This window comes from Sceloporus undulatus, chromosome 2 (assembly GCF_019175285.1).
Source record: "Sceloporus undulatus isolate JIND9_A2432 ecotype Alabama chromosome 2, SceUnd_v1.1, whole genome shotgun sequence".
Taxonomy (NCBI): domain Eukaryota; kingdom Metazoa; phylum Chordata; class Lepidosauria; order Squamata; family Phrynosomatidae; genus Sceloporus; species Sceloporus undulatus.
Window position 1 is genome coordinate 157,145,911 of NC_056523.1, and position 25,511 is coordinate 157,171,421.

Genomic DNA, 25,511 nt, shown 5'->3' on the forward strand with positions numbered 1-25,511 from the left:
GGGTGCGGGGGGGGGGCCTTGGGGGGGGGGGGGGGGGGGTCCTGGCGAGGGCCGCGGTGCCAAGTTGAGATGCCAAGAAGCTAGCCATTTTGAAACCAGCTCAACCCTCACAGGACCACGCCAACGTCCATGGCTTTGTTTCGCTTGTCTCTCCTTTCCTCACCCCTGGGCGCTACGATGCCTGCTGAGGAGGCGACAGAGGGCACCGTGTTGTGTGTGTGTGTGTGTGTCAGTAAATGGGGAGGAAGCCCCTCAGTAACAAGTGTGTGTGTGTCTTTCTTTGACTGGGAGAAGTCCAAGAAACCACACTGCAAAAGCAACCCACTTCGAGACCGCTTCAGCTGCCCCGTCTCAGGGAATTCTGTGAATCGTAGTTTTGTGGACATTGAGCCTTCTGTCAGAGATAGCTGTGGTGCCAGAATAAAACTACATTTCCCATGACTCACTGAGCCAGGGCGGTTAAAGCGGCCTCGAAAAGCGGACTCTTCCTGCAGAGAGAGAGAGAGAGAGTGTGTCTGTGTTTTGGACCTTAACACTGAGGCGCGAGGAGGACGGATGGGGAGAGTTTCTCTGAGGGCCAGACGAGGGCCCTGAGGTAAAGAGAACCAAGAACCCTCCTCCTCCTCCTCCTCCTCCTCAGTCCTCGAGCGCCCCCTGCAGTGCCGCCTGAGGGAAGGAAAGAGAAGAACCAGGAACCCTGCTCCTCCTCGTCCTCCGTCTCTCTCTCTCTCTCTCGAGCGCCCCCTGCCGCCTGCTCCTCCTCCGCCGAGGCGTGTGTCACGTGACCCTGGCCAAGGCCTGCCCAGTCAGAGCGGAGCGATCCGACCGAGGCAGAGAGACGAAGAAACAAAATGGCGGCCGGCGGCGATCCGGAGCGGGGCGCCGGCGATTCGCATTAAGCCCTCGGCCTAGCGCTGAGATCGACGTCCCCTCCCTCCCCTTCCCCTTCCCTACGCCGGCGCTCTCCGCACTCGAGGCCCGGGGCCCTGCGCCCCCTCCTCTCGCCTTCTTCTCCTCCTTCCCCCGCCCCGGCCAGCGCCCAGCGATGCGGGGACGCCGAGGAAGGCCGCCCAAGAACCAGGGAGCGGCGGAGGCGGCGGCGGCTGCTGCTGCTTCTCCTCCCGCCCCTCCAGGCCCCACCGGAGGCCTCAGGTCCCGCTTGAGGGGCAGCAGCCGGGGCAGGTGGGCGGCCTCCTCGGCCCAGGCGGCAGCAGGGCCCAAGCCCCGCGGGGCAGCCCAGGCCCCCTCCAGCCCCAGAGGCAGCGGAGGAGGAGGAGGACGGAGGAAGGCGGGCAGCGGAGGCACCCCTGGCGGGGGAGGCAGGGGCAGGGGCAGGGCAGCAGGAGGAGGAGGGAGCCGGAGCAGCAGCGGCAGCCAAGGCAGGGCTCCTGCTGCCACTGCCGCCGCCTCTTCCTCTTCTTCTTCGCGGCGGAGGAGGAAAAGAAGGAGCAGCAGCAAAGTGGTGTACGACGACCACGAGAGCGAAGAGGAGGAGGAGGAGGAGAGTGTGTTGTCCGAGGAGGAGGAAGGGGACCCCGAGGAGAAGGCCGATTCCGAGGACGATGATAAGGAGGTGCTCATGGAAGAGGAGGAGGAGGAAGAGGAGGAGGAGGAGGAGGCGGTCCGGGGGGACTCCGAGGGCATGGAGGACGAGGACGACGGAGGCAGCTACTGCACCGAGAGCAGCTTCAGGAGCCACAGCACCTACAGCAGCACCCCAGGTATGCAGGCAGCAAGGAGGAACAACGACAGCAGCAGCAACAATCATGTTCGGATTAGGGTTGGGGAGGGAGGGAATCATCATAGTTATTGTGGTTTGGGGGCAGGAAGGGCCTTTCTCTGCATGGGTGGGGGTTGCTATACTGTATCTTATTGAAGATGGAACATTAGGTGGTGGTGTTGTTGTTATCTTGGGGGGAGGAAGTCTCTCTCTCTGGGAGCCCAAGGAAGAGGGAGGAGGGCACCCCACTCGATGGGCACCTTGCATGTCTGGTGGGATTATTGTTTTTACATTTTGGGGAGGAAGAGTCTCTCTCTCTCTCTCTGGGTGCTCCACTGGATGGGGCAGATGGGAGATGATTGTTATTGTTGTTTTGGGGTGGGCTGGGAAGTACAGTATCTTCCTTTGGGTGCCCAAGAAGGAGGAAGAGAAGCGCCCACATGATGGGCAGATGGGCACCCTGCATGGGGGGGGGGGGGGGGGGGGGGGTGAGGGGATTATTAATATTATTTTCTGGCGAGGGAAGTATCTCTCTCTGGGTGCCAGAAGAAGAGGGACACCCCACTGGATGGGCAGATGGGCACCTTGCATTCAAGGTGGGTTGGGGTATTATTATTGTTGTTGTTGTTTTGAGGAGGGGAGGGAAGTATCTTTCTCTGGGTGCCCAAGGAAGAGAAGCGCTCCACATGATGGGCAGATGGGCATCTTGTGTGGGGGTGTTGATTTTTATTATTATTATTTGGAGGGGGAAGTATCTCTGGGTGTCCAAGGGGAGGGAGAGGGTTGCCTCACTGAATGGGCAGATGGGCACCTTGCCTGGGGAAAAGGTTGCAGGACAGGTATGGGGATTATTATTATTACTATTCTCTGGAGAAGGGAGTATCTCTCTGGGTGCCCAAGGAAGAGGGAATTGGGTGCCCCACTTGCACGTGAGGTGGGTAAGGTTGGGGGGTTATAATTTTTATGTTTTGGGAGGGGATGCAGTATCTCTCTCCAGGTGCCTCAGTTGATGAGTAAATGGCACCTTGCATGGGGAGGGGGAGGCTTGGAAGGACTTTTGGAGGAGTGAAAGCAGGGATGCATTTCCAGATGTGCCAGGAAAGGAAGGGAAACTAAGTGGTGGGGCAGAAGGTGGCCACCCTCTGCAAAGACACCAACCTCAAGCCAAGGTGAGTGGGTAGGTTGAAAGAAGGAAGGAAGGAGGGAAGGAAGGGGCTCCTACCAATTGGGGACAAGGGGGTGGTGTCATGAATCTTTTTCTGGGTTTCAAAAATAAAAAAAGCAATTTTAAAAATCAGCTGGAGTACTACAGGGAGGGGGGAGACGGATGAGGAAGATGCCTGTAGCATCCTTTGCAAAAAGAGGGGAAGGAGGTACTTGCAAGATGCCTGTGACTCCAATGGAACAAAAAGTCTTTTGATCAGATATCTGACTGTGGAAATGGAGGTTTATTGGTGGGAAGATGAAAAGCAAGTGTGTTTAGAATGGAAATGGGATTGATAAGTGATAATGGAAAGTACTTTTGGTTTAATTAAATGGCAGTAAGTGACCCTCCAGAAAGCTGCTTTGGGTCACTTTGGAGGTATGCTGTTTAAATGATGCATGCTTCCTAAGAGTCCAAAAGCTGTTTCAAACTGGAGCGTGTCTTCTGGCCTCTTAAGATGCACGTGTCATTTAAACAGCATACCTCCAAAGTGACCTGAAGCACCTTTATTTTGACCTGTCTGTTTGGGCCCTTTGATTTTTTTTAAAGTGCATCTTTTTATTATGCTTTGATAAGTGGTCCATTTATTTCAGTTTTAGCAATTTCTAAGACAGTGTTAACATTCTTGAACTTTATGCATTTGGGGGGTGGGGGCAGTGTGTTCTTAATGGTTGCAAAAACTGAAACTCAACTGTTTTTGACAGTAATATTATACTAAAACCAGTGTGGATCATGCTCTACTTCCTACACTTAGCAGAATGTGTTTTAAATTCAGATATGTTCAGGGAAAATGTTCTTACATAACATAAGTATGTCTAACTCAGGAGCTGGCAAGAGAGAACATTAGCAAACTATCTTATCTAGTTATATATACCTTTATAGTTATATATACTTTTAGAAAATAGGTAGGAACTTACATAGTTCAGATTGAGATGTTGAAAAGGCAATTCAGTGCTTAACAGTTTGAGGAAAACAAGTTCTATAATGAAATCCTTCACTTTACTGAAGGTACTTAATACAGTAGTTTTATGACCCTTTAGTGGGTATTTTTTGGACCACAGCATCAACATATTTTCCTTTTTAAAATTGACATTTAATTTAAATTGAGATTTAGTTTAATATATATTAAAATTTTGAATTTTATAAGGTTCACTAAAGTAGATTTATCAAAATGCATTGTAAAGGCAAGCTTTCCCCTTATATTAAATTACTTTTATTACATGAAAGACTTCAAAGTTTTGTTTAGGTATAACTTTTTAAAATCTATCCTCCTTTTATCCTGTTCACTTTCATTTGGCCATTTGATGGCAAGAAAATTAATATATATCACTGTTGATGTTTAACTGGATCTAGATATTTGTATTCAGTTTTTATCCAAGAAAATCTTAAGTCTATTACACACCTTTTCGAAAGCAGGTGTCTCTGGTTGTTGATATTATATTTTTTAGCATAAATACAGTTAGTTTATGAATTGATTTCAGTATTCTAATGTTTAATGCTTAATCTGATTTGTGTAAAATTGAATAGTGCCATGGTGATATCCTAGCTGTACAGATGATCCCCCCTCCCCCAATTCATAAAGCAGTCTTTGTTAGTAAAGACTTACTGGTAGAAAAGATTATGTCACTATGACTCCTTACTGTTAAAACAACCAATTTTGTGTTTTGTTTTGTGATTCCTCTTTGTTTCCAGCAATTGGTAGCAAATTTTCATTATTTTTCCAGTTGACCACTGGTGGTGATGAATCAGACTAAGTAGTTATTTATATTTTTGTTCTCTTCAAAGGCTTTGGGGTCTCCCATGCCTCCATTCTCTTTCTGAGGTGACTACACTGTGAATCCATTGTTAGTGATGTACAGGGTGGCATATATTTGCTGCCACCTGTTGACCTGTTTCATGTACAGACTTACACTGGTAGCTTGGAATATGTATCAAATTATATTCTTGAAAGTGTTGAAGATGTTAACTGAAAATAATTCTCACTTTGAATGGTAACTAGTAATTCAGAGTGGAGGGCTTGTGCAGTCTTTTGTTTGATAAAGCGCACATCATTTTAGTAAGCACTGCAAAATGTAGCATTTTCTGTAACTGGCTAAACATAGTATGTCCAGTAGTCTTGCACGCTCCCTTCTCTCCATGCAAGTTTTCCCTCATTCAGCTACTTGGAGTTGAATATGTGAAGTATTAAGATTGGGTATTAAGACCTTATAATCATGGTTAGAAACAGTTTTGCAAACAGTTGTTCAAGCAAACCATGGTTAGTGAAAATGGTGGTTTGCCAAGAAGCAGATTCATGAGATGAGAGAAGGCGTGTGTGAGCCTGAGGAATGTTCCCTATTTCCTAACACTGGTTTAGAAATTTGGGCAATTGTTTTTGAAAATGCAAGAGAACAATTGCTTATTCTCTGAAGGTAATTAATTACTAGCAAACTTCTATACATATAGAAAAATTGCAGTTTAGCCAGAACATTAATGTTACATGATTAGTATCTTTTACTTTCAGAAACTTGTTATGGATCGTTTGGCACAAATGAACAAGGATGGAAGGATTTAATAAAATTTAGAGCATATCAGAGACCTTTGTGTATCCAGATGGATGCATATCAGTATTGGACTGGATCAAAACACAAAGTGTGGGACCAGATTATACTTGCATACTCACTCATTTGAAGAAACACATGTATATGTTTGTTTACGCACATGTTACTTTATACACACAAATGCAGAGAGAGTTTGCTCTGTTTCTTTGCTGAAAAAGGGAGCCCCCCTCCTTTCATCACATAGCACTGGGCAGTGTAAGGTGCCTGTGGAGAGAGAGAAACTCTTTCTTCCTGTGGAGCCTGCTTTGCTTCTCTGCTAGATATCTAGAAAGGGACTTCCTGTCTCAGTGTGCAGCCTGTTCTTCCTTCCTCCCAGGGCATATCTCTCTGAGAGACAGGAAGGTGCTGACTAGGAGCAGAAATGTAGATATACAGTTGTGGAAAGCAGTAACCACAGTATCTTTAGGTACAACGCTTCTATGGAATCTTATCACAGGTATTATTATTATTATCACCATCCATATTCTGTGGGCTTTTGAGGTTCAAACTGGAATGGAATTCTAAAGAAGGGGTATGATTTGTATGAACTGTAGGATGTATGTAGCCCTCGAGGGAAACCCTCTGAGTCCCCACTCCCCTCAAATAGTTTTCAGCAACACCCCTAGCCCATTTTTCAATTTGAAAAACCCTACTCCATGAGGCCAGATTTTATCTTATACTGTTGTTTTGGAGATCCCCATCCAAAAAAAGTGGGGGGAAACAAATACTTCCCAAGAGGGACTGGTAGTAATAGAACATCACTTCAGATCACTCAAAATGGTAGCCACAGTAGCAAGCCTTATGTGCCTTAGAGGAACCAAAAGTAACCCTCTGAGCCCTGGTGTCCCTCAGCCTGCTTTAAAGTCTCCTTCACAGTGGTATAAAAATTCATTGTAATTCTGTAAAATTAGTAGTCTTGCCAGGGTATAAAAAGGTTATTGCCCCTATTAGGTTCAGGAGTAGAGATCAGTGTGACTGTTGCTGGCACTTTATCCAGAGTGATGTGTTTACAGTTGTCAGTAGCTTGATAAAATAAATGGATATGTTGTGCTGACTGACTGAAACTTAACTCTGACTGGAAAGTTCCACCCACAATGTCATGTGCAGCCACCATATCACAAAGAAATGGTAGCATTTCAGCCAGAAACAATCAGGCTATGCCTTCCGGTGCTTGATTAACTTTGCATATGTTGCATGACAGTTATACACATCAATATGGCTGGAGCTAAGGGTAGGGCTACAGTTCAGTCTGAGCTATACATTTTCTCAGGTCCTCTTCTGAGATCTAGTGAACCTTTTCTATAATCAATCTCCCTTATGAACACACAAAAGCGCTACACAGTTCACAAGCTTGATAGATTTTCTTCCACAGATTTAAGCAGCTACATAGATGCTGTCACATAACATCAGTGCTACTGTAAATACTTCTACTCCCATTTACTCTTCTATCCTACCTCTTGAATACCCATAGCCAGTTGTTTCCATAAATGTCCAGCTGTTTGCTCTGTGATCCTTCAATGTTGACATGTGGAACATTTAAAGAAAATATGCTTTAGAAATTGTAAACCCCCCAAGTCAACTGACAAAAAAATCACCAATTGAAGTACAGTCAGCTCTTCATATTCATGGGGGTTCCATTCTGGAACCCATCCACCCCCCCACAGATGCCAAAAAACATGGGATCTCAAGTCCTGTGGTTTTTAATGGCAGGGTGTATATGCCCGTGATGCCATGTGCATGTGCGACCATTAGGGACATTGGAGTGGGACCATCCGCAGAAGGCAAGTGGGCAGACTGTATAATAACACAAAGCAGTGGCAGCAGCATGAATGGCTCTTTCTTTTAAAATGGCAGGATGTCAACAATTAGCTCAGCAAAATATGAGAGTCATTGATAGCCCAAAGGTTCCATAACCAGAAATACAATAAAATAAAATAGTAAAACATTGATGAAAAATAAAATATTTAAAAACTGTAGGGGCAACTGACAAGGTTAGTCATCAGGAAGATACCTGGTCACACAAATAAGTCTTCAACTGAGAGTTGAAATGCTTCTGCATTGAGAGCCTTCCTAATCACCATACGGAGATCATTCCACAAGGTGGGTGCTACATCATAGAACACTCATCCATACCATTTTGATAGTGGTCTGTGATAAAGCACAAAAGAACAAGTCAGTTTACTGGTACCTTTTTTTATTTTGTAGCATGTTTTCATATACAGTGTATCACATCATGTGCTTTTAAGTAGAGATGATATATATATATCACAAAATTTGCAGGACAGTCTTAAAATTCAAAGTCCATATTGAATTTTCAGGGGACGCAGAGAAAAGCTGGGTAAGATCCTGGGAATAGAAATGCTGAAGGAGAGTTCAAAAAGAATAGGAGAATGTGAATAAAGAACGGGCAAAGGTGCAATTTAGTTTTTCCAGTGAGAAGAAAAATAAAGAGATCTATAAAGACCAAATGCACAGGAAGCTTGATTAAATGAATTTGAGGAAGTGGTAGTGGCTGACAAAAGAGCAGTATACTTAATTACTGTTCTGCTTCGGTCTTCTTCCACCAGCCAAGTTGTGTTCAGTGTGGAAACAAATAAGATGAACTGTGTAAGGAGGTACTTATTGGCTAAGTTAGGTAAAAGATAGTTAAATGACACTTTGCTTTAAATGAGTTTGAGGGGGGATACATACTGGCAGAATGGGGCGGCAGGACGCCTCCCCTTTCTGCTCCGGATGGAGGCTGCAGCAGACAAATGGTACAGCTTCTGGGAGGCCTAAAAAGAACCTGCCATTGATATGCTCATGTGTGATCATGACATCTGGGTGGGGCTGGGGCACACGTGGCGCATGTGGACGCCCAGCCCTACCTAACCCTAATTTTGGCCCCAGGCAAACCACCAAGCCTTAGCCTTCAAGGCCAGAGAAATTACATTGCAGAGTTCTCAAGGCACCAACTAATAACATTTTAGATCTGCAGATTGATAATGAGGATTGTTGAAGAATATATGAGATACCTGAGGAGGGAAGCTAATTTTTTTATTTAGCATCAAAAAAAGAGGGGGGGGGAGGTTGATTTGGGAGATTACAGGCAAATTAGCTTGGTTTTAGAATGAGAACAGGTGATGAAGTTGTCAACGTGTGAAACCTCTAGGAAGGAATACATTAATTACCTGGAACAAACACAGATAAGTTATACCAAACTAATTTTACCTTTAAAAAAAAGAATTATGAATTTGGTAGATTTGGGGTATATTGTTGACATAGTATATCTTGATTTCAGTAGAGCATTCATCATGCTTTGCTACCTTACACACAAAGTGTCAAAGTGCAAGTTGTATGATACTGTTAGATGGATTGGCAATTTATAGAACAGCAGTGAGGGTTCATTAATGGATTTGTATCAATCGGAGAAAGCCATGAGTTGGAGTGTCATGGGGCTCCATCTTTGGTCTGCTGCTGGTCAACATTTTTACAAATGAGAGATTACAGGTATGCATGTCAAATGTGTGCATAGTAATGAAGCTGAGAAGGATAGCAGAACACTGTAAAAGACAGAATCAAACCCACAGTGCTATTGGCAGGGTAGACTGAAAATCAACAGGATGAAATTCAATAAAAAATTCAGTGTAATCCTGTATTCACAAACATAAAATGGAAGGGACCTGGCTAGGGTGTTCATAAGGATCTTACTTGATCACAAGTGGCAGATAATCAAGCAGTATGATGAGGTTTTTATACAAGTGAAAGTAATTTTAGATTGATGGAAGCATACTGCTAATCCCCTGGACCATCTCCTTAGAAGGATGATACAAGAAAATTGCAAAGATTACTTCCTCCTTTCTTCAGAGGCAGAATCCCATAGGCAGAACTCCACTGAATTCAAACCATTACAAATGGAAAAGTAGACAAATTGGCATTTAAGGCATTTTGACCATAATATTGTTGAAGTACTTTCACACGCCTACCAATAGGCAGAATAAGGAGATATTCATCATGAAAGGACAGAAAATTAATCATCTTTATTATCATTGTACAGTATCATCATCATCATCATCATCATCATCATTATTATTATTATTATTATTAGGGTTTCTTCCTGGCGTTTCACCAGCATCTGTGGCTGGCATCTTTAGAGAGTGCTTACCTGGAAAGGACTTGGGTATAATAAAATTATTAATGAAAAAGATGGCTTGGGCCCCTTGAATCTTAATTTCTCATCTGGGGTTCCATTTGCTGATCTGCGTTAGGGAATAAATTGTTGTAAGGTAGCCTTATACAATACTCCTGTGAAGTACTCCAAAAACAACCTTTGGGTATTTTCATGATATGGACAGAAATGATAGTACACCCAGACATTTCTTAATCTTGATTATGTAAGTGAAAAATACATGCTGCTAATGGTTGTTCTCCCCCACCTGCATTTTTATTTAGATGTGCTGTGTTCATTACAGAACTTTAAAAATATATGTTGCCTCCTACATCTTCAGACATCATCTTCATGGTAGGGACCTTGACAATACCATTATTCTGCATTGATTTATGGAATTCAATTAAGGATTGAAAATAAAATTGCAGGGTTGTTTTAAGATGGAATTTATTGTTAATATGGGCTAGAATACCCTTTGTTACACAGAGGCCCTCTAGCAAAGGCAGGTATTAGAGCTGAACATGCTGCGCCTGTCCCATCTGAGTGATTCCTGGGATTCCTAGGCATGCCTTCTTCAGTGATTCACCACTACAACCCCTTAAGAAAGCATCCACCCCTTCCAAGTCTATGAGGGGTGGCTTGGTCCATCAGACAACCCAATACTTTCAAACTATGGTGACTGCAAATTTACAGACTGCTTAGGGAAGTCAGCCACTGAATGGCTGAAGATGCACCTTTCATACATGTCCATCTGACAAATTAACATTTGTTAATGTAATAAAAACACTAGTTGCCAATCCCAAGGGTCTCCTTAGGATGTATGCCAAGTTTAAAATTAACCAGGGAACTATTAACAACAGTTTGACAAATTGATTTAAATTAGGTAGTAACCAGAGGAAATAAAGGTGGCAAGTAAAAATGGGAAACACCCTGAGATTGATAGTTTAGAGGATAATTTTATGAAATATTCTGATGTCCCCATACTATGGCTGGAATCCTGTTGATGACATAGGGTGGAGGAGGGATCCTGGGTATGATTCAGCTCCTGATTTGTGGCCAGGAAAAGGGAAGCGTTGTTGCCCTCCTAGATCTTCTGTGTATTCACTGGCTGCAAAACTGCAATTGAATGTTGGATGAGATCCAGGATAACAAAATTATTCTCTGAAAACAACTAAAAATTTAGAGTCACTGAAGTAAAATATTGATCCTTTCCACATAACTTCTTTGCCCCCTTTGGACACATGCTCGATCCTCAAAACCACATAGCTATTAATGTGATAGAGAAAGAAATAGTTCACACAAGAAATCTAATAGTTGAAGCAAACCTGCCTCAGCTGATAGGATATATACCACATCAGCCATAGGTACCAAAGGTTCCAATACAAAGTCTTGACTGCAAATTGATCCATTAAAGTAAGCAAATCAGATCATTAAATGCAGTCGGTCCTTCCCTTACATGGTGGATCTGTTCTGGATCCTCCCCACATAAGGGGAATTTCATGTATGTTTGCGCCCCATTGAAAACAATGGGGCATATGCTTGCGGCAGTGTACAGTGTCTGCACCGTGGGCGCATGCACCATATATTTTACTGTCATGCGGCTTCAGCATGAACTTGAACTCACATATAGTGCGCCAGCATACAATGCGAGCACAATGTATATGGTGGGCCCTTGGTATCTGCTGCGGTTTGGTTCAAGGACCCCCATGGATAACAAAAACTATGGATACTCAAGTCTCATTATAGACAATTGTGTGGTTCATAAAAACTATATCAGTGACATCAGTTTCAACAGTGAAAAAGCACATCTGAAGCTTACACATAGATAGCACTTGACCCCAGATAAGCTACATGACAAAAACAAAAATCTGTTTTGCTTTTGTTGGAAGGTCTGCATTGTGAGGGGATTTCTGATCCATATGTATTGGAATGGATTCCCTGTTCAAACTTTTTGGAAGTCCATGTTAGCAGTTCCTCCAAATATGTCTCATCACTTTGTACAATTAAGCCATTTAGAAGCACTGAGGAAATTCATAAAGCATTTTCTTCATAAAGATCTTAGGCAATTTCTAATGGTAGCAGTTAGACAAGATTTCCAGGCACCAGAAAATAACTACAGGAGACACCAGAGATGAATAACTATTAAGAGAGTGGGAAATAGTATCATCAAAGAAACTGACATTAAAATGTAGTCGGCCCTCCACATTTGTGGTTTTGACTTTTGCGGATTTGATTATTCACAGACTATTTGTTGCCACCTCTGCTGTTATCGTATAGCATTTCTAATAGGGACTGGAAGGCTTATGAAACTAAGAGGCTGCGAATGAGGTTTGTAAGCTGGCCACTTCTGCCTTGTGAAGGAACCCCACCTCCTTGAAGGCATCCATGGTGGATTGAATCTGCAGATCACACTTTTGTTAAATATGATTTGGGAGGGCCTAGAATTATTTGTGGTTTTTCCACTTTTGCAGGGTTCCTGTGCTCCTAACCTCTGAATGTAGAGGGCTGTGTAGATTGACCAGAAGAATAACAGAAAATGATCTATTTATAGATATTTGTTTTCCCTTTCATATGTATTCATGCACGTGCAGACTGTGATCCCTGATTCTTTTTGTAAGGATGTTAATCAGTTGCAAAGAAATAAGGAGATGAGGAAACATGAGCTACTGAATGGCAACAAGTTCCTGCAGACAGTTGAATAAAAGGATACATCTGTGTATTTTGCTATCTCTTTTTAGTGTATGCTCATTCCTCCACATTCGCTGGGGTTAGGGGCACAGAATCCCTGTGAATGTGAAAAAACCCGCAAATAACAAAAACATTATGCTGTTACCTGAGAGAACACCTCTCTAGGAATTTCTAGGTCCTCCTGTGCAACTCTTTAGTCACTATAGAATTGTGCTGGAGGAGATGTAAATGCCTAGTGCAGTGTTCTCTCTAGGAATCTCTTAAGTCCTTCAATGTGACTTTTGGTTAAAAATGACCATAGAGTTGTGCTGGAGGTCCTAGATATTCCTAGAGAGAACATATTAATAAAATCCATGAATAATCAAATCTGCAAAAGTCAAAGCCGCAAATGTGGAGGGGCAGATATATTTAGACGTGATAGTTATTGTTCTTTCTTTTGCACATGTTAGATAGTCAGCATGGCGTAGTGGTTTGAGTGTTAGACTATGACTCTGGAGAACAGGGTTCGAATGCCACTCAGCCATGTAGTTCATTGGGTGACCTTGGGCAAATTACACTCTTGCAACCTCAGAGGATGGCAGTTGCAAGCACCCACTGAAGAAACTTGCCAAGAAAACCTGGTGATAGGTCCAGAACGGATCACTACGAATTGGGAGGGACAACTGTATTTGAATTCAGTTTTCATAGATGTTTTGGATGTTAACTCCAACTGATGTTTTCTTTATGTTGAAATGCTGTTGCTATAATACTTGAAAGAATATTTTTGTAGGTAAGATTCTAAGGTTTGGGTGTACATGTAGTTTGAATATCTTTACTGGTGTGTGTTTTCTTTTGGATGTTCCAGCAACAATGTAGAACAACTGAAAGAAGATATAATATACACTTATTCGTGTTTAGGTGGCTATAACATTGTCTATCCCAACTTGGTTTTCTCCAGATGTTTTGGGTGACAGTTTATGTCTGTTACAGGAGGGATGGGACTTGAGTAGTCCTCAGAACACATGCAGCCCACATAGTCTTTCTGTGCAGTCCCCAGACACACACACACACATTGCTGGAAGAAAGTTTTACCCAAAATAGAGAAGTGTGCCCCTGGGAGGACTTGCTTCTCAATTTAAATTATGGCTCGAAACAGACAGTCCAAATACAGCAGTTTCCAGGTGTTAAGGCAGCCTGATGTTGCTGGCAAAAGGAGCAGATTAAATCTGCTCCTGCCAAAAGTCGGTTCAGGATCGCGGTGGCGGCCCACTTTGGGATTGGGCTATTTGGTTGCCAAGGTCCTGGGTCATTGGGGGCTGCTCTGAGTCGCCCATCTCCTTTGCCGCAGTGTATGGAGGCCAACACTTCAATTAGGTCATGTTTGCAAAACAGTTTTAAAAAGGTGGGTGTAACCCACAAACGTCTGGTGCATGGAGAAAACCATCAGCACTGGAATATTCCCAGTTGCAGCCTCCATGTCCACAATTGCCCATTCCTGATTTACACTAAAGCAGTGATGGTGAACCTTTTAGAAGCCAAGTGCCCAAACTGCAACCCAAGACCCACTTATTTATTGCAAAGTGCCTTGTCCCTCTGGCTTTCTAGTAACAAACTGGCAAACTCTGTGCTGGGGCAACGGCACATCTACCCATAGAGAAGGCTCTGAGTGCCACCTGTGGCTCGTGTACCATAGGTTCGCCATCACTGCACTAGGGAATATACTGCTCACTGTCTACTTTGCTGCTTCTGAGTTTGGTGCTTCTGAGTTCATTGCCTCAGACCACAAGCAAGATAGCTTGCTGTCTGAGGTGGAGGACTGACATTCCCCTCTGCCCATGTGCAGTTATATTGTTAAATTGTTATATATTGTTTCTTTCTTTCCTGGAATTTTGCCAGGAACTGGCAGCCAATGGCTCATGGCCTGGCACTAGTCAGAGGAACAATACATTGAGTAACTGATTTAGTTGGTTTAGTTGGAAGTTTATGCAGACTTTGATGTTTGAGAATTACAAAATGGTCATGTATTTATTGAAGAGAGGTCAATTTCAGGTTTTGTTACAGAATACAAGTTGCTGAACAAGCAAGCAAATTTTGTTTTGATTATTGGTTTGTGATATTTTTGTGCTTATGTCTTTTTTTTATTATTGGCTAACAGAGAGATCGCTCTTTGAAGTGACAAAAGGTAGTGTTCTCACTTCAAAGCGCAAGTTGTCTCTTATGCTTTGGAAACTGAGAACAGTTGCAAGCCCAACCTGCATGTCAAGAGTGATGCTGTATACAGTGGACCCTTGTTATAAACTGGGGTTTGGTTCCAAGATCCCCTGTGTATAACAAAATCCATGTATGCTCAAGTCCCATTAAATATAATGACATAGCAAAATGGTGTCCCTTATAAAAAATGGAAAATCAAGGTTTAATATTTGAAATTTATACTTTTTTGGAACATTTTCAAACCGTGTATGCTTGAATCCGTGTATAACAAATCCGTGTATAAGAAGGGCTGACTGTACTTGGCTATTAATGAGTAGCACTGAAAATAGTTATTTGATTCCTGAATTCCCAATTTTTTTTATACAGTGAGCCTGCTATAGCTATGGATTTTTCTATCCACAAATTTCAGCATCAGCGGTTTGAAAATATTTTTAAAATATATATAAATTCCAAGAAGTAAATCTTGATGTTGCTATTTTATATAAGGGACACCATTTTACTATGCCATTATATTAAAGGGGACTTGAGCATCCATGCATTTTGTTTCCATGGAGGAGCCTGGAGCCAAAACCCAGCAGATATCAAGGGTCCACTGTATTCTCATTGGCAGCAGAGAGTAAATATTCTGCCTCAATAAAGACTATCAATTAATTTTCATATGAGATGGGGAAAGGCAGATGGGGATTGTGACATGTTGGGCAGTGGAGGCTGTGGCTTTTAAATAGTTTCTAAATAGTAAGTCCTGTTGAACCCAGTGGTGATTCCTTTTGAATAAGCATGTACAAGAATGCAGCGTAAGCCTATTTTACCCAGTGGTTAAGTATTTGGACACAATTCAAAGGATGAAAAGGATTTGTCGTTGTTGGCTATGTATAGTTAAGGCACTTTCTCTCTTCTCACTCCACAGCTAGAATGGAAAGTCTGAATGCAGAATGATTGTTAATTGGTGTTTCTGGTTTTTGAAATCCAAAATAATGATTATTGGCTCTGTGCCTGTATGTGGGAAACATCACACAATTTTGCTACAATGTGAAACAACAAATGTATAGTTGGGAGGGGGGACTTTTTACAAATACCATGTATTTGTTCTTGTAGATAAGTATCCCAAAATGTGACAGAAATAGTTGTAGAAATAAGTACATTGTGCACATCCCTAATATGAATGCATTATTTTGTAGTTTGTAAGGTTTTGGCACCCTCACTTCTTTCAGTTCTGTAAGCCTCTCCATTAAAACATACAGTCATTTCATACTTCAGCTGTATTCCTGAGTTTGAAATTATTATTGATTTTATTAGTTTTAAAAACATAAGATTGTTTGATATGAACTGAAAGATCCTTAATTGTAATCTTTAAAGTTTAGAAAATTGACAGCTGAAATACTTGGATGGCCCAGGTTTCTGCAGTTAGTAGAAATGTTTTTGCACACTTTAAGCAACTTTGCCTGATCCTTGCCTTAAGGAATTCTGGGAACTAGTTTTGTGAGATATTTAGCCTTCTCTGTCAGAGAACTCTGGTGCCACAATAAACTACTGTACATTCTCCAGGATTCCTAAGCACTGAGCCAAGGCAGTTAAAGCAATCTCATATTGGATTATTTCTGCATTGTGAATTGGAGCTCAGTTACATGTGCTCTAAGTGGGACTGCCTTTGAGGAGTGTCTTGAAATATCAGTTTTATAAAACAAACTGCAGCCGGAATGTTTTAAATCACTTTTTTACTTTAATTATACGTTTTACGTTATTTTTTAATGTTTTTCATAATTAGTTCCATGTTAATGTTTATCTTTGATTTGTGTTATCTGCATTATATTTCTTTTAATTTGTAAGCTTGATTCCTAGTTTCGGGATGCAGGGGAGGGTGTTGGTGGTTATGATAATGATAGCTGTACTCTGTTATCAAGTTCTTACTTGTTGGTCTCCATTTATAGGCAGGAGAAGACAAAGAATACATCGTCCACGTTCACCGATCTTGGAAGAAAAAGACATCCCTTCTCTTGACTTACCTAAATCCTCAGAAGACTTAATGGTGCCTAACGAACATATAATGAATGTTATTGCCATTTATGAGGTACTGCGGAACTTTGGCTCTGTCCTGCGCTTGTCTCCTTTTCGTTTTGAGGATTTCTGTGCTGCTCTAGTAAGCCAGGAGCAGTGTACACTTATGGCAGAGATGCACATAGTGCTTTTAAAAGCTGTTTTACGTGAAGAAGACACCTCAAATACTACCTTTGGTCCTGCTGATCTCAAAGATAGTGTTAATTCCACGTTGTATTTCATAGATGGGATGACGTGGCCTGAGGTTCTGCGGGTGTATTGTGAGAGTGATAAGGAATATCATCATGTTCTTCCTTTTCAAGAGGCAGAGGAATACCCTTATGGACCAGTTGAGAATAAAATTAAAGTTCTACAATTTTTAGTGGATCAGTTTCTTACAACAAACATTGCACGTGAGGAATTACTGTCGGAAGGTGTGATACAATATGATGACCATTGTAGAGTTTGTCACAAACTGGGGGACTTGCTTTGCTGTGAAACTTGCTCAGCTGTGTATCACTTGGAGTGTGTAAAACCACCTCTTGAAGAGGTACCGGAGGATGAATGGCAGTGTGAAGTTTGTGTAGCACATCAGGTGCCTGGTGTTACGGACTGTATTGCTGAAATCCAAAAAAACAAACCATACATTCGACATGAACCTATTGGATATGACAGAAACAGGAGGAAATATTGGTTCCTGAACAGGAGGATTGTTATGTAAGTAAACATTCTGAATACATTCACTTATTGACACATGTCTTTTAAGCCTGCTTTTCATCAGCATTTTCATTTTACTCTTGGGCCTGAATCAGTTGCTAGTTCCATCTAGAGTAGATCCATCAGCAATTAATTAAATTTACTTGAGTTGGGACTGTTGTTTGGATTTAGACGTTGAAGTTTTGTGCTTAGGAAAAGGGGTTTAATGTTCTGTTGTTGCAAGGACAATTTTGTGTTATAGTTCTTGGGGTATGGTTGTCTTTATTGGGGATGGAAATAGGTTTTGGATTTTTTTTTAAAAAATTAAGGTATGACATAGCCATATTAATTAATTCTTGTGTTCCCAAAATACTAATTAGCTTCTCCTTGGTAATACTGTTGAGTCCTTAGTATTTTTGTAAAAGCAATCTTTCTTTTTTACCTTGCATGCAGACCCTGAATTGACGCTGAAGCAGTGGTTTCATATAATTCCAAATACAAGAGGGCTGTTATAGGATAGTGATGCAAAGTGATAGAGCTACACTTTTTTTCTGTCCCTATGGTTACAGAAACTGAAAGTAGCAATGGCATCAGAAAATATTCTGAATGGCCAGAGATGGTTTCCACGTTTTAAAAAGATAATTCTTAACAAGTGTCCAAATGATTTTTTCCTATTCTTCCTTCTAAAAGGTTATTTTTAAGAGCCCTTGTTAGAAACAGAAACAAATGCATCTGCAGTGAAATTACCAGGTAAATAACTGACTTGTGAATCAAGGCTTTTCCCACAGTTTCTCAGGTGCTCATAAAACAGCCATTTGAATCACAAGTCAGATCTTCCAAGTAACAACCCTGATTGTACTATTTTCTAACTTTATGTATGGTGCAAGGCATCTTGGACGTTGATTACTTCATGTTGCCTTATGATCATTAATATGTTTTTTCTGAGGTGGTTAGCAGGAAAAATTTGAAAGATCCTTTTCCAAGTGTGATTTTTTAAAATTGCTTCAGCTGGTGATTTATAGAAGCCCTTTGTGTTCAAATGACAAAGTAGTTCTTGTTCGTGGTATTCCTCTCTGCTATAAATTATAATTTTGGAAACAAGGTAACTCAACAAAGTGTTGGATTGAAAGATTCTGTTCTATTGATGTAACACAGTGGTGTCTATCTTGGAAGCTGGGCCTACAATAATGACTAAAACTGGGGGCAGTAGAATTATGCTTTCAAGTTATGCAGTAGTTTTCAAACTAGCAAATTGCTTGTTCCAAAGGATTTCTTTTCCTTTCTGAAGAGTAACAGTACATGATGAAATAGTATACTGGCATGTGAAAATACTGCTATGTTGCTATTACAATGCCACTAGTAATTTCTATTAAGAGATCAGCATTTCCTTGCAGGAATATCAAAATCAGGATCAAGTGATGCCATCTCAGCACAGCATTACATCTTACAGTACAGTGGCAGAATCCAATGTGTGCACCTTAGCAATAGCAATAGCAAGTACATTTGTATACCATTTATCAGTGCACGTAAGCACTCCCTAAGCAGTTTACAATATGTAAGCTAATTACACCTCGGAAGGATGCAAGCCTGAGTCACTCTTGACTCCTTGGCTGGTATTGAGTGCTGTTTGTGAGTGGCTACAGTACAGGCATTTAACCACTGTGCCACCAGGGCTCCTATACTGTGGAATAGTCAAACCAATGCACTCCTGATGCTTTTGGCCATCTCATCAGTTCCATCATCTTGGCCAGAGGTAAAAGATGATGGGAGTTGTAGTCCAGAATATTTGGAGGGCAAAAGAATCCATACCCCTTTGTTGTTGTTAACTGCTGCCAAGTTGACTTTGACTTATACCTATGAATGAGAGATCTCTTATGGTGACCCTATAAATAAGAGATCAAGCCTTCTCATTGGCAGCTCCCACCCTTTGGAACTCCCTTCTGCAGGAGGCTAGGCTGGCCACCCTGCTGCTAGTATGCATTTCTGTTTAATCAGACTTTTAATAGTTAAGCAGGAAAAGCTTTTACTGAGATCTGTGTTTTATTTGTTTTTTTAATATTTTGAATGGCTTTTAAATGATTTTATATAGTATAATGAGGGGGAGGGGTAATTGTGTTTAAGAATTATTAAGGTATTTTAACTGATTGCCTTTGGAAGCCACCTTGGGTCCCATTCTAGGAGAAAGGCAGCAAATAGATAAATAAGCCATGCTGCTAAGGTCTTGAAAACTCAGAGCCAATGCTTCCTTGATGGAGTCTGTCCACCTGTTACTTTGAAGAAAGAACAAGCATCCAGGAAAGAAAATATGTAGGTGAAAGAGTATAGTGCAATTGAGCCTGGCAGGTAAAAATACATAGTCTTACTGCTCAGGCTTGTTTTCTCAGGTCAATAATCAATTCAGTTCTTCCCTTTTTGTTTTTCCTATTCTAGATTATGCTAATTTTGCACTATAGGGTTTTTTTTTTTAAAAGAAAAATCATATTCTACCATTCCCTGTTTTTTGATATTTGAGTAGGCCTTGCTCATTCAGTTTCAAAAATAGTTTTATAGCTATGCAGGTTGAAACTGGATTTTTCAAAACAGAGATTGAAATTCTTAAGAACCTGAATTCTCTGGGTGGAATCAGGGTGTACATTTGGGGAGGGGGAACACCTTAGCTGCCTATATAACTGAGAATTGTATAATCTCTCAAAACTGCAACAAGTTAATTCAGATTAATGTATGATAGTGCTGTATCTAGTATAGTAAATTATCTTCATTGTTCAAGAGTTATATGGCACTCTGTTTTATATGGTAGCTTTTCATTATGTTTTAAACATTAAAAGTTAATGTAAGGAGATCTAGTGTGGATCTCAATCTGCATGTTTTTTTTAAAAAAACTAAACTATTTGGGACTATACAGTCAGCCCTTCTTATACACGGATTCAAGCATACACGGTTTGAAAATGTTCAAAAAAAAGTATAAATTTCGAATATCAAACCTTGATTTTCTATTTTTTATAAGGGACACCGTTTTGCTATGTCATTATATTTAATGGGACTTGAGCATCCACAGATTTTGTTATCCATGGGGATCTTGGAACCAAACCCCATTGTATAACAAGGGCTCACTGTAGTTTAAATTAAACTATGGTGTTATGACATATATATTATATATCTGCTTCCTAAGTATAGCTAGTACTGTCAAGGGCAGTAATGTTTTACAAAAACTAAAAGGTGACCATTCTTCATAAAGCTGGTGAATTTTGATCATTTAGATGGGTACCATTCAGCTTCCAGAATAATTTCATTTACCTTGCAGGCAGACAGGCACAATCACTCAGGCAGGCAAACAAAGGCACATAAAACTAGATTGTTCTGTTGATTCCATAATAATAATAACTTTCAGTATCAGTATAGGGTTGTAAATTGCTATAAAAGCAGAAGGGACTAGAAACAGCCAATGAATCTATTGAGAGTCTCAGAATGTATAAAGGAAGATTTTATTTCTCAGAATATCCCTGTCAACTGACTAGGGATAAACTTCGGAGACTTTTTTTTAGATCCCTGTAAGTCAATTTTCATATTGTTTTTCCATGAAGAAAGCTACACAGATATGTTCTAGCCTCAACTTGTTGGGCAATTTTGAAAAATAAAACCTTTAACAGCTTGGGGACAAAGGCCAAGCCAGCAGGGATTCTTTACACTGGTGTTTAACAGGGGAAGCCCACAGTCTTGTTCAGTGCCTCCTTAAGACTTCTCAGTATGGACACTGAAGGACCTGCTGCAGTCACCTGCAACACTTGTGGGATGTTTGTATTCTTGCCTAGAGATGAGGGAAACTTCACCTGCACTAAGTGCAAGTTGGTGTCCCTCTTAGAAGAGAAAGTACAGCAGCTGGAGGCCCAGGTAGCTACACTTCAATATTTTAGGGAGCAAGAGGTTTCACTTGATAGAACAGGCTAAAGGATCTTGGATGGGAAACACACAGAGGAGGTTGATGGGGAGGAGGAAGTCATTTCACATACAACAAAAGTAGATGGCTGGAGGAATGTCACACACAGAAGTAGGGAAAACAGGGAATGTTCTGTGAGCTTGCAGCTACAGAATCAATTTGAATCTCTCTCTACTATCAAGGATGATGAGGAAGGGCAGCAGGGACAGAGCAGGGGACCCTGAGAGTTCCACTAAAGGGAACAGCTGCTGCTAACCCTAGGAGAGGTACTGAACCAGTGGTTTGTGTGCCTGACAAGATATCTCGGGAGGTGTGCTGTCTCCCTAGGGCAAAGATCCGTGATGTGACAGAGAGGCTGACAAGACTTGTCAAGCCTAATGACCATTACCCCTTTCTTTTGGTGGGAACCAATGACACTTCAAAGCACAACCTTCAGAATATGATAAGGGATTATGAGGCTTATGCCCAGATTTTAAGGGCAACCTGTTCAACCTGAGAGCGTGTAGTGGAAATCTCCCTCCCAGTAAACTTATCCACAGCAGGGCTGACACAGACAAAGAGACACCAAATTTGGTTTTAGACACTATGCATGTAACATTTATTGAAATACACAGACATAGACAGATACAAGTACCAAGAGAGCTCTCTCACACACCATTCACACAATACTCACACACACAGAAGGCACTTCACTGAAGCCGTTGATCAGTCGTCTTCATGAAGGCGTGGGAGTTCTGTTGCCGCGGGTCCAGAGCACACCTTTGATTTGGAAAAGTCTCTTTTAAGGCTTTACCACGTCCTCCGTCCTGCTGTCTTTACGTGAGGACCTCTTCCTTTGACGCTGACTAACACTTCAGATCGAACAGTTCTTTGCAGTCTCTTCCTTATCAGTCTTTGTTTCTATCCAGGCTGTTCGTACAGTCCTGGATATCTTCTTCTTTACGGATAAGCAGCTACATCCAAGGTTTTGGACACGCCATCTATCGCCACATCAGCAGTTCTCAAAAAATTCTCGCCTTGCTTGCCAGGCAGCTTTCCCCATCATGCACTGCGCATTCTCCATTTCGTTAGCTCCAGTAGTGCTTTTCATAAACATTCATACATTTCCTTACACTTTGGGTGTAGAAAGTTGAAAGAGATGGATGCACAGGTTGTCATCTCATCTCTTCTCCCAGTCGAAGAGCATGGTCCAGGAAGGGAGAAGAAAATGGTGGATGTAAACAACTGGCTCCGTAGATGGTACCGCCAAGAATGGTTTGGATTCTTGGATCATGGACTGAGATTCCACGAGGAAGGACTTCTGGCAAGGAATGGGTTGCATCTCACACCAGTTGACAAAAAACGTTTTTGCTAGTAGTCTCAAAAATTTGATCAGGAGGGCTTTAAAGTGAGTTATGTGGGGGAGGGAGACAGTATTCTGGAAGGCAAAAGGGCTGGATAAAATAAGCAAACTGTCATAGAGGGAACAAGGAGCCAACAGTGGGAGGAAAAAATGTTTGCACCAGCAGCAAATAAAGGGAACACATGGTCTTTAATGTCTCTACACTAATGCACAGAGTATGGGAAATAAGCAAGCTGAACTTGAACTCCTAGTACAACAAAGGCATCACTGAAACCTGGTGGGATGAGTCTCATGATTGGAATGTAGGAATAGAGGAGTATAACCTTTTCAAGAGAAATAGGCAAAACAGGAAAGGAGGAGGAATAGCCTTATATGTTAGGGACATTTACACCAGTGAAGAGATCCAGGGCATCGATCCTGGAAGCCAGGTGGAGAGCATCTGGATAAAAATTAAAGGGGACCCCTGAGTCAGATGGAGAAATTGGATGATGCCTTTCTAGAACAGATGACCACACACTCAGAAAAGAGAGATATAATAGTGATGGGTGACTTCAACTATCCTGATATTTGCTGGAAGTCAAACTCAGCCAAATCCTCAAGGTCTAGCAAATTCCTCACTTGCCTTGGAGACAGTTTCATTGTCCAAAAGGTGGAAGAGGCAACAAGGCAACAGCGGTTTTGGATCTGATCCTAACCAACAGGGGTGGTCTAGTTAATGGGGTGCAAGTGGTGGGATCCTTAGGTGGAAGTGACCATGTGTGATGTCCTGCCAGGACTGATTGAATTTCCCCTGCATTTTCTTTCATGTTGGTTCAAGCCATAGATTATTTTAGTGTAGAAAAGTTTTTTGTATTAGTTTGTGGGAGGAGCTGTAGGATTCCCCTGCATTATTTCCAGGTTTGGTTTGCCCTTTCCCAGCATGCTCTGCTGTAGCTAGAGGTTTTTTGGGTTTGGGGAGCAGTCTTTGCTGTGAGCAGGCAGAGAGCTGTCTTTTGGTGGCAAACAGGCCCAGACAGCCGGAAAGGGCATTTCTTACACCTTAGCCATTTTAGTTACCAACTTAGCCAAATCAGTTACCAAGTTAGCCATTTCAGTTACCAGACTTTAGCCATTTTAGTTACCAACTCAGCCAAATTAGTTACCATCAGCAAGAAAATAGAGGAATTCAGGAGCTGAAAGACCCTGCACCAGCTCCATTGAGTGAGGAGAGCAAAGCAACATCAGACCCAGAAAGATGACACCCTGAAGATTGCTGAAACTGTAAAGTATCTTTTGTTTAGAGCTGGGGAGGAGAAAACTCTTTATTTTGTCCTTTAAATTAAATTTCCCCCCTTTTGAACTTTACATTCAGCTTCAGAGCCTTTTTTGGGTAGAAGAGTTTGATCTCATCAGGGTACCGGCGTTGCACACCCAAACCTGCCACCACCTTTAGTTGGGTGTGTCTTCACACCATGTACTCCTGGAGTTTGTTAAATAATGGAAAGGAGAAGCCAGGCATAGTCAGATACACATTCTAGATTTTAGGAGAGTGGATTTTAGTAAACTTAGAGAAATACTGGGGGTGATCCCATGGTCAGGAATACTAAAAGATAAGGGAGTTCAAGACGGATGGGACTTTCTCAAAAGGGAGACACAATTTGAAACAGTTCCAATGAGGAAGAAAAATGGGAAGTGTCTGAAGAAACCAGGATGGATGACTAAGGAACTTTCAACTGAACTAACTTTTAAACAGAACATGTATAAGAAATGGGGAAATCACCAAAGAGGAATTCAAACAAATAGCAAGCACATTTAGGGGTAAAGTCAGAAAAGCTAAAGCGTAGAATGAACTCAAGCTTGCTAGAGAGGTTAAGAACAATAAAAAGGGCTTTTTTTGGATATGTCCGCAGCAAAAGGAAGAAAAAGGAAATGATAGGTCCACTGTGTGGAGAAGATGGCAAAATGCTAACGGAAGACAGAGAAAAGTCAGAATTACTCAACACCTTCTTTGCCTCAGTCTTCTCAGAAAAGGTAAAGGGTGCTCAGCCTGAGGATAATGGAGCAGAGGACAGAATAGGGGAAATTCAGCACAGAATAAGTAAAGAGATAGTACAGGAATACCTGGTTAATCTAAATGAATATAAGGCACGTTACAGACCGCCCATTTGGGGCAGCCTGTATCTGGCCTTTTCCCCGCTGGATCGGGGTCTCAGCTGCCACAACGACAGCCTCTGAGGCCCCAATCCGCCGTTTTCCAGTCTGCGGGGAAGCGGCAAAAGGCCACTTCCCCGTGGCCTAGAAAGGGGTGGCCTTGGGGCTTCATGCCCCAAGGACACCCAACGGTGGTGGGGACAAACAGAAAGGTGCTGCTCAGCCCCTTTCTACTTTGCGTCGCTGGCGCAGCCGTCTAAAGGCTGTGCCCAGCGACGCAAAGCTGGAAGGAGCTCCGAAACGGCACCAGTACGTCAGTTCCGCGCCGCTCCATTTGGAGGTGGCGCGGTTGTGACGTACCAATGGCGACGCCCATGTGTATAGGGCGCCGCCATTTTGTACGTACCAGGTATGTACTAGGGTTAGGGCGCCTAAGTCTCCAGGACCAGATGAACTACATCCAAGGGTATTAAAAGAACTGGCCAATGTAATATCGGAGCCATTGGCAATCATATTTGAGAACTCCTGGAGAACAGGAGAAGTCCCAGCAGACTGAAGGAGGGCAAACGTTGTCCCCATCTTCAAAAAGGGGAAAAAAGAGGATCCCAACAATTATTGTCCAGTTAGTCTGACATCAATACCATGAAAGATTCTGGAGCAGATCATTAAACAAAGAGTGTGTGAACATCTAGAAAGCAATTCCATAATCACAAAAAGTCAACATGGATTTCAGAGAAACAAGTCATGCCATGCAAACCTAATCTCTTTTTTTGATAAAATTACCAGTTTGGTAGACGAAAGGAATGCTGTGGATATAGTATATCTTGATTTCAGTAAGGCCTTTGAC

General features: G+C 42.0%; 1 protein-coding gene across 7 annotated transcripts in view; it reads left to right on the plus strand.

Annotated features, from left to right (window-relative positions):
- The first annotated feature begins 805 nt into the window (after nt 1-805).
- BPTF (bromodomain PHD finger transcription factor) overlaps nt 806-25,511 on the plus strand; it is a 110,083-nt gene continuing 85,377 nt past the window's right edge. For 4 of the 7 annotated variants that reach the window (XM_042455902.1, XM_042455900.1, XM_042455903.1 and 1 more), the window contains exons 1-2: nt 807-1,721; nt 16,457-17,279. In XM_042455902.1, coding sequence (XP_042311836.1) covers nt 1,046-1,721; nt 16,457-17,279 — 1,499 coding nt within the window. In that variant the 5' untranslated portion in view covers nt 807-1,045. Of the gene's footprint in view, nt 1,722-16,456; nt 17,280-25,511 lie in introns of all 7 variants that reach the window. The other 3 variants (XM_042455898.1, XM_042455899.1, XM_042455901.1) reach the window with 1 other exon arrangement.